General features: G+C 39.6%; 1 protein-coding gene across 1 annotated transcript in view; it reads left to right on the plus strand.

Moving 5' to 3' along the window:
• LOC111191472 (short transient receptor potential channel 5-like) overlaps nt 1-12,709 on the plus strand; it is a 68,576-nt gene that overhangs the window by 17,900 nt on the left and 37,967 nt on the right. The window contains exon 2 of the mRNA XM_049466762.1: nt 9,891-10,317. Within this exon, the coding sequence (XP_049322719.1) occupies nt 9,931-10,317 (387 nt within the window). The 5' untranslated portion in view covers nt 9,891-9,930. The remainder of the gene's footprint in view (nt 1-9,890; nt 10,318-12,709) is intronic.

The following is a 12,709-nucleotide window of genomic DNA, read 5'->3' on the forward strand; positions in this document are numbered from 1 at the left end:
TCTTTAGATTTCAGGCTTTTTGAATCCAGATAGGCAGCTAGTCTGTGCCTCTCATTACTATTCCCAAATAAAATAATCTCTGTTTTATCTTTATTTAACTGCAGAAAGTTCTGTCCCATCCATTTATTTATCTGCTCAAGGCATTTACACAGTGAGTCAATGGGACCATAGTTGTTTGGGCAGAGGGCCATGTAGATCTGAGTGTCATCTGCATAGCTGTGGTAAGATATCCCATAGTCACGCATGAGTTCACCCAGAGGAATCATATATAAATTCAATAAGAGGGGCCCAAGAATTGAACCCTGGGGTACACCACAGGTCACTGGCACAGTCTCAGAAACATTATTTTCCATTTCCACAAAGTATTTCCTTCCTTGAAGGTATGAACTGAACCATTTTAGGACAGTTCCAGAAATTCCAACCCGGTTCTCAAGTCTATCTATGAGAATGTTGTGGTCAATGGTGTCAAAAGCAGCACTGAGATCCAGCAGTAGTAGAATAGATATTTTTCCTGAGTCTGTGTTTAAGCGAATGTCATTGATAACCTTAATTAGCGCAGTCTCAGTACTATGATTGGGCCGGAAACCTGACTGAAATTGGTCTAGACAGTTATTTATGGACAGGAAGTGCATAAGTTGCTTGAAGACAATTTTTTCAGTTATTTTTCCAATGAATGGTAGATTAGAAATTGGTCTGTAATTGTTCAATAAGTTTGTATCTAAATTTTTCTTTTTTAAGAGAGGCTTCACAACGGCTGTTTTTAATGAATTTGGAAAACACCCGACATGAGTGAGGTATTTACAATTTGAAGAATGTCTGCTGATATTGAGTAAAAAACATTCTTTAAAAACTTGGTTGGTAATGTATCAAGACTGCAGGTGGATGATCTGAGGTGACTCACTGTATCAATTAAAACTTCTTCATTAATAGTGCTAAACTGGCACATGTTGACTATGATGCTTTTGCATGGTTTTGGAGAGCACATGGGCTCCTTGGTGGATAGAGATGTACTGATGGCTTGTCTGATATTGTGGATTTTAGTATTAAAAAATTGAGCAAACTCATTACATCTCTCAGTTGTAACTAGCTCAGGGGTCATATATATAGGTGAGTTAGTTAGTCTGTCAACCACAGTGAAAAAAACTTTGCTATTGTTAATATTATTGTTAATAATGCTGGAGAAGTAGGTTTGTCTACATGTGCACATTATTTTATTGTAATCACGCAATCTATCTTTAAAAATTTTGTTGTGAATGTGAAGCTTGGTTTTACGCCATCTGCGCTCAGCCTTTCTGCATTCTCTCTTTTGGAGCTGAACTGCAGCATCATTTCTCCGTGGTGCTTTCTGCTTGCATGGCATGGTTTTAACTCTAACTGGTGCAATCTCATCTAAAACTCTAGCAGTTTTTGAGTTAAAACTATCCAGCAGAGTATCTACAGAGTCTGATGGTTTGCATGGTGCAGAGCACACTTTGCTCACAAAAAGTTCAGCTGTTATGTCATTTATCTGCCTTTTCTTGTACCTAATCTGTCTGGTTTCACTGTGTATTGAAGTCCACATTTCAAAGAAGACACAGTAGTGATCTGACAGTGCAACATCCTTAATAGAGGCTGATATGTTGAGACCCTTCGAAATAACCAAATCCAGGGTGTGACCATGACAGTGTGTGCTTCCAGTCACATGCTGAGAGAGTTCAAAAGAGTCAAATACATCATAGAGTTCTCTGGCATAATTATCCTTGGGATTATCAATATGAATGTTAAAATCACCAGCAATAATAAAATGATCAAATTCAGTAGAAATAAAAGACAGCATATCTGTAAAATCATCAATAAAATCAGCATTGTACCTTGGAGGCCTGAGGCCTGTAGACAATTATTAGTAATATTCTTGGTGTCCCTTTTAAAACTGCACCTAAATATTCAAAAGATGTGAAATCACCAAGTGATAACTGCTTGCATTGAAATGTATCATCAAACAGCATAGCTACACCTCCACCTTTCTTGCCGGTACGTGAGACATTTAAAAAGTTAAAGTTTGGTGGAGCCGACTCAATTAATACACTTTCAGCACTACAAGAATTTAACCATGTCTCTGTTAAAAACAGAAAATCAAGCCCATAATTTGTAATAAAATCATTAATTAGATAGGACTTGTTTGTAAGAGATCTGATATTTAGCAGAGCTAACTTAATAACCTGTGCGTTTTGTTCCAAAGACTGTGGGTTACAATTTATATACTGCAAGTTGGATATATTCACATTATGTGACCTATACTCTCTGTTCTTTCTGCTTCTGATAAGAACTGGAATGGGGGAGATAACTGGCACACAGGGTCCGTACTTGTTTTGAAAACATGTACTGCTGACATCACCATTGTAGCAGCACGGACCCAAAATATATCAGTTTGCTGGATTACTTGTGGCGGCCTCTTCCCTTATGGTGGAGGGAGGTGGGAGGGGCTCCTGCTGGTGAAGAAGTCGAGAGCGGAGCTGTCTGTCCGGTGGTTTAGGAGCTTGTCTCTTCTTTTTGGGTTGTGGGGGGAGTTTGTTTAATACTTCCCCATGTTCATGTTCACTGGGCTTCATTTTGGTCCCCTTTTCTAACTCCTTGATTGGGGAGTGTAGTGGTGGTGAGGAGGGGTGTTGCTGGGTCTGTGAGGCAGTAGGTGACTGTGGAGGAGAAGTTGAGCTGATTTTCCGCTGTACCTGAGGACTCGCTGACAGAGAAAGCGTCAGTCTTGTCCCTGCAGATACCAGCTTCTCCATGGTTGCTGGGAAGTTCAGGTGGGGTGATGATGGGGTGGAGATGGAGGATGATGATGATGAGGTGGAGATGGAGGATGGTGTGGAGTGTTCATGCAGTTGCGGTGTTTCCGGCAGCTGATACAGCAGAACATGGCTCCCGTCTGATAACTCCGCAGTCTCTGTGGGGGGAGGATGTAGTGTCTCTTTTGTGCAGACAGTGTCCTTGGGTGTTAAAGCTGACGTGTCTTCACCAGTGGGAACAGAGAAGTTGCACAGAGAAAAAATGAAGTTCTCTGACAGGAATTTGACTCCCCTCTTGTTGGTGTGCAGTCCATCTCTCCTGAAAAACTCTCTCTTCCCAAAAAACAGATTGAAATTGTCAATGAAGTTCAGTCCGTTTGACCTGCAGGTTTTCTGAAGCCAAATGTTTAAAGCCAACAGCCTAGAGAACATATTGCAGCCTCTTGCAGGCAGAGGACCACTGATGAATGTCTGAATGTTGAATTTGCGCAGTGTGGTAAAAAGATCATTAAAGTCCCTTTTTAACACCTCAGACTCCTCTTTCCTTGTATCGTTCTTTCCAACATGAACAATGATCCGTTTCACTGTTCTGTATTCAGCCAGTAGTGCTGGAAGCTTCTCATTCAGTTCAGAAACTGTGATGTTTGGCTCACATCGAACAATGAGTTTGTGATTATTGTTCATGCCATGAACAGAGTCATCCCCCAAAACAAGGGTGTCTGCTGTGGCCCCAGCCTGGAGCCCTGTGGCTCTCCTGGGGTGTTTTGAATGGCTGAATCTTCTGGTTCTTTCTGTATCATACTGGCTGGTATTAGGAAAGTCATTGAGGTCTTGCAGTGGCTCAAATCTATTTTGCAAACTAAGTGACTGGAACTGATTTCCTCTGGCTCTGTGCTCTGATCTCCGAGCAATAGCTTTAGCATTAGCATTAGCCAGATGTGCTATGTTAGCAGGAGTGGAGGATACTACAGAGCTGTATGTGGCATGCCGTTTGGGTTTAGCTCCAATGCGAACCCATTGCTGGTTTTGCCCATATCTTTCAGCTGTACTCACATTAGGGATGTCCACATGATCTGCTGGTCCAGTTCTGTTCGTCTCCACTGCTCGCTGCTCCGTTAAAATCCCTGCCCGTTGTCCGCTAGCGCAGAAATGCCAGTCCTTAAACTCTGATAACAAGGACCGAAAATTTGTTTCCAAAACAGTCATTCTTTGTAGAAGATTGTAGCAGTTCTGGCAGCACAGGTGCTCTGAACCCACACAAGGAGGCATCTTGCAGATTTCTTCTTAAGTACTCTACAGGAACTTTTCTGATTCCTGTGCCTATGGCTCTACTATAAAATGTCCAAAAGAAACTAGAAAAAAATAAAATAAGAAACAAGATATGGTAGAGCTAGTGCTAATCTAAATAATGAGCTCAGACACTGTAGCTCGAAAATATCTGAAAATAAAGAAAAGTATGAAAGATAGCAGAGATAGCAGAGCTAAGCAGAGAAGCGTCTGAACGGCACAGAAGCAGGAAGCAGAAAAAAAAAAACTTGGCTTGGATGGTCTGACTTGACTAGACTTGGCTTGGCTTGGTTTGGTCTGACTTAGCTTGGTTTGGTCTGGTTTGGCTAGGCTTGGCTTGACTTGGCTTGGTCTGTTCTGGTTTGGTTTGGCTTGACTTTAACTTGACTTGATTTGTCTTGACTTGGTTTGGTTTGGTTTGGCTTAACTTTAACTTGACTTGACTTGACTTGATTTGGTTTGGTTTGATTTGGTTTGGTTTGGTTTGGTTTGGTTTGGTCTGGTCTGGGCTGGTCTGGTTTGGCTTGGCTTGGTCTAGTTTGGGTTGGATTGGGTTTGGACTGGTCTGGTTTGGTTTGTGTTGGTGTTACTGGCTTAGTTATGATTGGTTTGGCTTGGTTTTAGTTGTGTTCAGTCTAGGTTGGTTTGGTTTAGTTCAATCCGGTTTGGGTTGGTTTGATTGGTTTGTATATATTTGCTTTTGTTTGGTTTGCTTTAGATAATTCTGGTGTGATTAGGTGAGTTCAAGAACTTGTACAATGGTTTGGTTTGGATTTGTTTGGTCTGGTCTGGTCTGGTCTGGTTTGGTTTGGTTTGGTTTGGTTTGGCTTAGCTTATCTTAGCTTATCTTAGCTTGGCTTGGTTTGACTTGGTCTGGTTTGGTCTAGCTTGGTGTGGTTCGGATTGGATTAGTTCAGTCTGGTTTGGTTTAGTTTAATCTGGTTTGGGTTGGTTTTACTGGTTTGGTTTAGTTTAATCTAGCTTGGTTTGGTTTGGGTTGGTTTGCTTTAGATAATTCTGCTTTGGTTGGGTTGTTTGGTTGAGTTCAAGATGAGAACCTTTCACAACAGTAAGCAACAGCAAGTAATATTTAGTCTATGTAGTTGATCAGCTAATGTATACATATATACACATATTTACAAATTGTATTATGCATATTTAACGTAGGTTATATACTTATATCTACACATATACAGAGAATGTATGTATGAAATAATGTTATATCATCTTATACATTTACATCATACATTTATAGGAACACCACTCTTGATATAGAGACCTATATGATATATATATATATATATTATATTTCTGTGTGAGAAACATGGCGGCTGTACGTTATTAATCTCCCGCTCGTGTTTGAAGCCGTATGGCTACAGTGCTGAGAGGCGACTCCACGGCTAAAATAAATGACCCCTGCAGAACCAGCCTGGTCTTAATGTATGTTTATATAAAAGCTATGAGATTATATAAGTTAATCAGCGGTGCGTTCGCTCTGGGATGTTTGTGCCGAGACTGTGACGGTGATTCTCTCTCTCTCTCTCTCTGTGTGATGGAGGGAAAACATTAGTCTCTCTCTCTCGTCTCAGAAACTGATGCTCCTCAGCACTGCGTAAAGCTGCAGGCAGGACCCGGACGCCTCGCTGGGGGCCTCGCTGTTCCTTTGCCTTAAATGGGTAATTCCTTTAGTGGAAACTCATGCAGTGGCATTTCTCGCCACACACACACACACTTATACACACACACACACACACACTGCTATTATTGCACTGTTCTACGAAGCCCCTAAGGTGACATCATGTAAAAAAGAAAAAAGTGTGGCCAAGCCTTATTAAGGCGTGGGAATGAGATACTTAGATGTGGGAACAAGATAATTAAGGTGTGGCCACGACTTATTAAGGCATGGAAATTAGTCAATTAAATTGAAGCCATTAAGGCCTGGCTAAAAGGTCCTTTTGTTTCACAGTTAACATTGCCACGCCTTATTAAGACGTGACAGCGAGAAAATTAGGTGTGGGAACGAGATAATTAAGGCGTGGAAACGAGATATTAATGAATGGGAACGAGATACTAATGTGTGGGAACGAGATAATTAAGATGTGGGAATGAGATTATTAAGGCGTGGCCATGACTTATTAAGGTGTGGGAATGAGTTAATTAAATTGAAGCCAATAATGCGTGGCCAAAAGTTCCTTTTGTTTTACAGCTAACAAAGATCTCAGCTCTTAGGGTTTGTGCACAATTCGATGCGTAAAGAAGCTAAACAGGTCTGTATACTGTCTGTGTCTGAGCCAATCAGCTTTTAGTATGAGAATTAAGAGTCTTTTACTTAGAATTACAACATGTCTCACTGCAAGACACGTGTAAGTTTTATTTCTATATTGTTCCCATGAAAAGATATAATAAAATATGTGCAGAAATGAGAGGGGTGATTCTTGAAGAGCTTTTGTCACACGACATTATTGCGCAATTACAACACTCAAACACATACAGCGTCTCTCAGCCAATCACATTGCAGGGTTGGAAGTAACCGGTGGCGTAATAGAGAATTGTGGAAGTAAATATGCGTTGCTAATGAGTGCAGTGAGTTGCAGTGAGTTGCAGTGCAGGCATCTCACCAGCAGCAGTAAATCGGCTGTGGTTTCATCTGCGAGCAGAGAAAAGAACTAACGCTTAGCGCTGTGGTTAGCGGCTAATGCTAATGCTAGTAATGCTGCACCCAGCCTTAGTGCTGGAGAAACTTCACTAAAAACTCACCCTTATAACTCTGTACTTCAGTGGAGTGGCTCTACTGCTCCTTAATACCTGACTGATAGAATTCATACATAAGGAGCACCGGATTCTAAGCAGCTCTGATGATTTTTGGGAAAATTAAAGGATTTTAAGTGTGCTGTATAGTTTTATTTCTATATTGTTCCCATGAAAAGATATAATAAAATATTTGCAGAAATGAAAGGGGTGATACTTGAAGAGCTTTTGTCACAGCAACATTATTGCACAATTACGACACTCATATACATACAACGTCTCTGAGCCAATCACATTGCAGGGATGGAAGTAATCGATGGCGTAATAGAGAATTGTGGAAGTAAATATGCATTACTGTTGAGTTGCAGTGCAGGCGTCTTGCCAGCAGCAGTAAATCAGCTGCGGTTTCATCTGCGATGCGATCAGAACACTAATCAAACTTTAATGCTGGAGGTGAAACACATTATCAGCCGTAATGTCAGTGATACGGGTCAGAACCGCAGAACCGCAGAACCCTGTAATCTGTATTCCAGCAGCATTGGAAGGCTGCATGCAGTTCTGCACGCTATTTATAACTGCATGAAGCGTAAGCAGCAGAATGCGCTGCTGTTCTCTGACCTCACTAACAAACCCGCCCAGGTGTCAGTCCGGCCGTACAAACACGCTGAATAAAACATGGCCCATAATTCCCTGCAGGAGCCTTGCTCAGCTTTTAGGATACAGAGGGGGGAAATAAAACACAGAGAACAGAGGAAACGGACCGACGCTATCGGCTCTCCACACTTCTGCTCTGCAGAGTCACCCCATTCAATTACGCAGCTCAAACTAACAACGATTTGTTCAACAAACCCTGTCAAATAAAACTTTATACCACTGACAGAAGGTCACAGTAAAACAGGCTTTCTGGCTTTTCGGCTCTTCGGCTCTTTGGCTGTTTGGCTGCTGGCACTCTGAGCTACCGCTACAGCGCTGGCAGCGGTGGGCACCCGGCTGCAGGATTTGTTTTACTGAGGGGAAAAGAGTCACATTTTGAATATAAATATTAAAGTCAATTATAGCCAGATTAGAAAATTATTAAACAGTCATGTGTCACTGTAACACGGAGGAGGCAGGATGTAAACGCAAGTCAGGTTTATTCTCCATTATTACAAAATAAACTAACAACAAAACACTAAGGAAGAACTATAAAGAAAAAAGGTTACTGAAACGAACACTAGAAAAACAAAGGATAAACTAAAAGACTTAAACAAGCAAAATAAGCAAACAAAGAAACAAACTCAAGAAAACAAACCAGAACACTAGAAAAAACACTGCAGATCCAAACAGAGTAACAAGACGAGTTCAAACAAACAGCACGACAAACAACAAAGGAGCACATGGGGTATTTATACACAGGCACACACTAGGGACACCTGTGGAGGTAATGAGGGGGCGGAGTTACAAATGAGACAGGAGGGGTTACAGATGACAAGGCGGGGCTAAGGCAGAGATAGGACCAAAACACAGTAGCACATGGCTGGGAAACATGACAGGTAAACAAAATAAGAGAACAGAGGACAGGAGCAGGAAGGACCCAAAAAAGGAAAGACACTGGACAGACACAGGCTAGGGTGTAACAGTCACGTCCTTCCCCGGTTTCCCTGTGTTTCACTTCTGTGTTTTATTTATCTTGTCAAATCCCCACTTAATCCTGTACGTTCCTCCTGTGTCTCCACCTTAAGTGTGGTCACCTGTAGGAGTGGGCAATATTATATCATATACAATACATCGTGAACACAGAAATATCATGATATTAAAAATCCATATCGTGATAATAGGGCTGTTCTGTCTTAAAAGTAGTCTATTATTTACTGTGAAGCTTTAGGTGTATTTATTGTATAATTGTTTTAGTTTGCAGTTTATATGCATGCACTAAATATTCTGCAATATTATTTGCTGCATTATATTATTTTATGCTATATTATTTATTTTGCCACATTATGATTATTCTGTTATACTATTATACTATATTCCTGAAATGAATGAATTATTTTTCTGTTTTCCTATATCGCCAAGTATATCGTTATCACAAAATACCCTGAAATATCGTGATATTATTTTAGAGCCATATCACCCACCCCTAGTCACCTGTATTCATTATTCATTTGTAGCTCCGCCCCCTCATTACCTGTTCTCCAGGGGCCTCATGTAGTAAAGAAGAAAACATTTCACACTCACTGTCAGATGTACTAAACGTGGGAAGTGAACGTGAGAAAGTGCACAGTTTCCCCTCGGCACTTTCATTTCAGGCGTACGTATATTTTTTGTACGTATGTTTCTAATGTGTTTTTGTCATCTGGCGACACTTAGAGGCAATGCATTAAAATGACAACTATTAAGATATCTCTCTATCCTTTACACAGTGTAGTAATAAGCCGTTATTGGGTAAAATAAAGTAAATTCACCAGATTTCTGATCACCTCCTAAAACAAAGCAAAACAACAAAAAAACTTAATTTAAAGTTTAAAACCATAATTTATCAATACAGAAAGCTGGCACATGACAAACTGATCATCTAAACAACAGGAGCTTCTTTAGTATTTTTGACTTTAGTATTGACCTATAAAGCGAACAACATAGCTTCATTTACAGCTCTTTACCAAATCAAAACCAAAACCTCTGGACTATAATCAAGAGGAAGATGGATGATCACAAACCATCAAACCACCAAACTGAACTGCTTGAATTTTTACACCAGGAGTAAAGCAGCATAAAGTTATCCAAAAGCAGTGTGTAAGACTGGTGGAGGAGAACATGATGCCAAGATGCATGAAAACAACATTATTTAAGGTCTGAAAGCTCTGCATCTTTTTTTTGTTATTTCAGTCATTTCTCATTTTCTGTAAATAAATGCTCTAAATGAGAATATTTTTATTTGTAATTTGGGAGAAATGTTGTCTGTAGTTTATAGAATAAAACAATAATGTTCATTTTACTCAAACATAAACCTATAAATAGCTAAATGATATGAGAAAGGATATGATGATATGATGATATATTGTCTTTTTTGTCTTGTTTTTTTTATTTTATTTTTTATCTATTTCCCAGTTTCCTGTGAGATGCTATAAGCCCCGGTCAGCGAGTCCTGATGAACCCCATGGCTCAGTTGTACTATAAGAAGGCGAGCTACTCGCCGTACCGCGACCGCATCCCGCTGCAGATCGTGCGGGCGGAGGCGGAGCTGTCGGCGGAGGAGCGGGCGTACCTGACGGCGGTGGAGAAAGGAGACTACGCCGGGGTGAAGATGGCCCTTCAGGAGGCCGAGATCTACTACAACATCAACATCAACTGCCTGGACCCTCTGGGCCGCAGCGCGCTCCTCATCGCCATCGAGAACGAGAACCTGGAGGTGATGGAGCTGCTGCTGAGTCACGGCGTCCAAGTGGGAGACGCCCTGCTCTACGCCATCCGTAAGGAGGTGGTGGGAGCGGTGGAGCTGCTGCTCTCCCACAGGAAACCCAGCGGAGAGAAGCAGGCGAGTAGCAGCATGTGTTCGTGTAAAAAACCGTGAGCAGTCGTGAACAACAGTGAATAGTGATTCAGAGCTTCAGCAGTGAAACATAGAGAAATCAGACAGTCTGAACAAATTCAGGGGGTAAAAAAATAAATAAAAAGTGTACCTACTGCATGATATGGGGCTGTACATTCAATAGATGGTGTGGCTTAAACAGAAAAAAAACTAATGCAATAAATGTGTCAAATATCACCGATTTTCTTTTTTCTTTTTGAGGGCGCCTATACAGGGCTAGTGTAGAAGGCACTTCATAAATGGCACCCTTCACTACTGGAAGGGCAGAAGGGCACCATCGATGGCACTTGTTAAGACAAATGATTACTATTTCTTTGTCACATGGCCACATCATAATATAGATACAGTGATGGATGGATGGTTGGATGGATGGATGGATGGATGGATGGATTAAACCAGACCAACCCAACCTAAAACAAGTCCAAACCAAAGCAAACAAAACCCAATCTAAAACTTGAACCAAACCAGAAAAACTCAACCCAACCCCAAACTAAACCCAACCCATCCCAAAACCCAATCTAAAACTCAACTCAACCTGATCCAACCCAACACCAAACACAAACACAAACCCAACCCAACCCAAACTCAACCCAACCCAACCCAAAACCCAATCTAAAACTCAACTCAACCTGATCCAACCCATCACCAAACACAAACACAAACTCAACCCAACCCAAACCATAACCCAAACCATAACCCAAACTTAACCTAAATGCAACTCAACCCAACTCAAACCCAAAAAACTCAACCCAAAACCCACACCAAACCCAAACTAAACCCAACCCCAACCCAAACTAAACCCAACACAAACTCAACCCAACCCAAAACCCAATCTAAAACCCAACTCAACCTGGACCAACCCAAACTAAACCCAACCCAAACCCAAACTAAACCCAACCCAAAGTCAACCCAACGCAAAACCCATTCTAAAACCCAACTCAACCTGAACCAACCCAACCCATAACCCAAACCAAACCCAAACTTAACCCAAACACAACTTAACCCAACTCAAACCCAAAAAACTCAACCCAAACCTCCAAATGTATAAACACTGTAACTGATTCGGTAGAGAAAGGAAGTACAGTAGTAAAACACAGTAAAACTGAACTCTGTATCAGATCCAGTATCGGTTCCTCTCTTCAGACTCTGGAGTAGAATAAGGTTTTTTTGTTCTGGTGAAGTGGAACACCGGACAGAGCTCTTCCTCAGATCCTCCAAATCAATTTCCTTTCTCCCTCTCTCTCTCCCCCTCTCTCTCTCTCACTCTATCTCTCTCCCTCTTTCTATCTCAGGCCTTTCTCACTGGTAGAGTAACAGATCACAGAGCTTCAGGCTCATGTACTGAAATTCATTTACAGGCTTCTTTAAAGTCGGGCGAAAAGCTCAGAAATCAGAGCGAATCAAAAAGTAGCCTTTGAAGTCACTCTACCACACTATACCCTCTCTCTCTCTTTATATATATATATATATATATATATATATATATATATATATATATATATATATATATATATATATATATATTCTTTATATATATATATATATATATATATATATATATATATATATATATATATATATATATACGCACTAGGTTTATATTTATAAGTCTTTTAATTTAATGAGTAATTATTAGTTATTTCATTAATTCATTTCAAAAACTAAAACTCATATATTATATATATGTATTAAACACAGAGTGATCAATTTTAAAGCATTTCTTTCTTTTATTGTTGATGATTATGGTATACAGCCAATGAAAACCCAAAAATCTGAAAAATTAGTTTAAATTATAAAAACAAGCAAACAATATAAGATTTAATTAAGAAGAAATAAATTCAATTAAAAATAAAAGGCTAAAATGTAAAGAGGACTAAAATAACATAAGAAAAAGATAAACAACTGAATTTAAACAAAGTTAAAAAAAAGTATAAAAAATAAAAGGACGAAGTAAATGGAATAAAATGGTAACAGGCCAAAAGTAAAACTAGTAATAAAACAAATGAAAGAACAAAATGAATTAAATATATATTTTTAAAAGGCTAAAAGGTACAATGTAAAATGAGATACATAAAAAGACAAAATGAATAGAATAAATAAAAAAGAAAAAGAAAAAAACTCTAATAAAACTGGATGACTTTAATATTTATTTATTTATTTATAAAAAATACTGAATGAGAAGGTGTTTCCAAACGCGTGACTAGTACTCTGTATTACATTTAAATGTATATATTTTAATTTATTTTGTGTTTTCAACAACAATACAATAGACAACATAAAGTGCAAGAGTGACGATAAAGAGTGCAACATAAAACTATAACAATAAATACAATAAATA

The sequence above is a fragment of the Astyanax mexicanus genome, chromosome 17, assembly GCF_023375975.1.
Source record: "Astyanax mexicanus isolate ESR-SI-001 chromosome 17, AstMex3_surface, whole genome shotgun sequence".
Taxonomy (NCBI): domain Eukaryota; kingdom Metazoa; phylum Chordata; class Actinopteri; order Characiformes; family Acestrorhamphidae; genus Astyanax; species Astyanax mexicanus.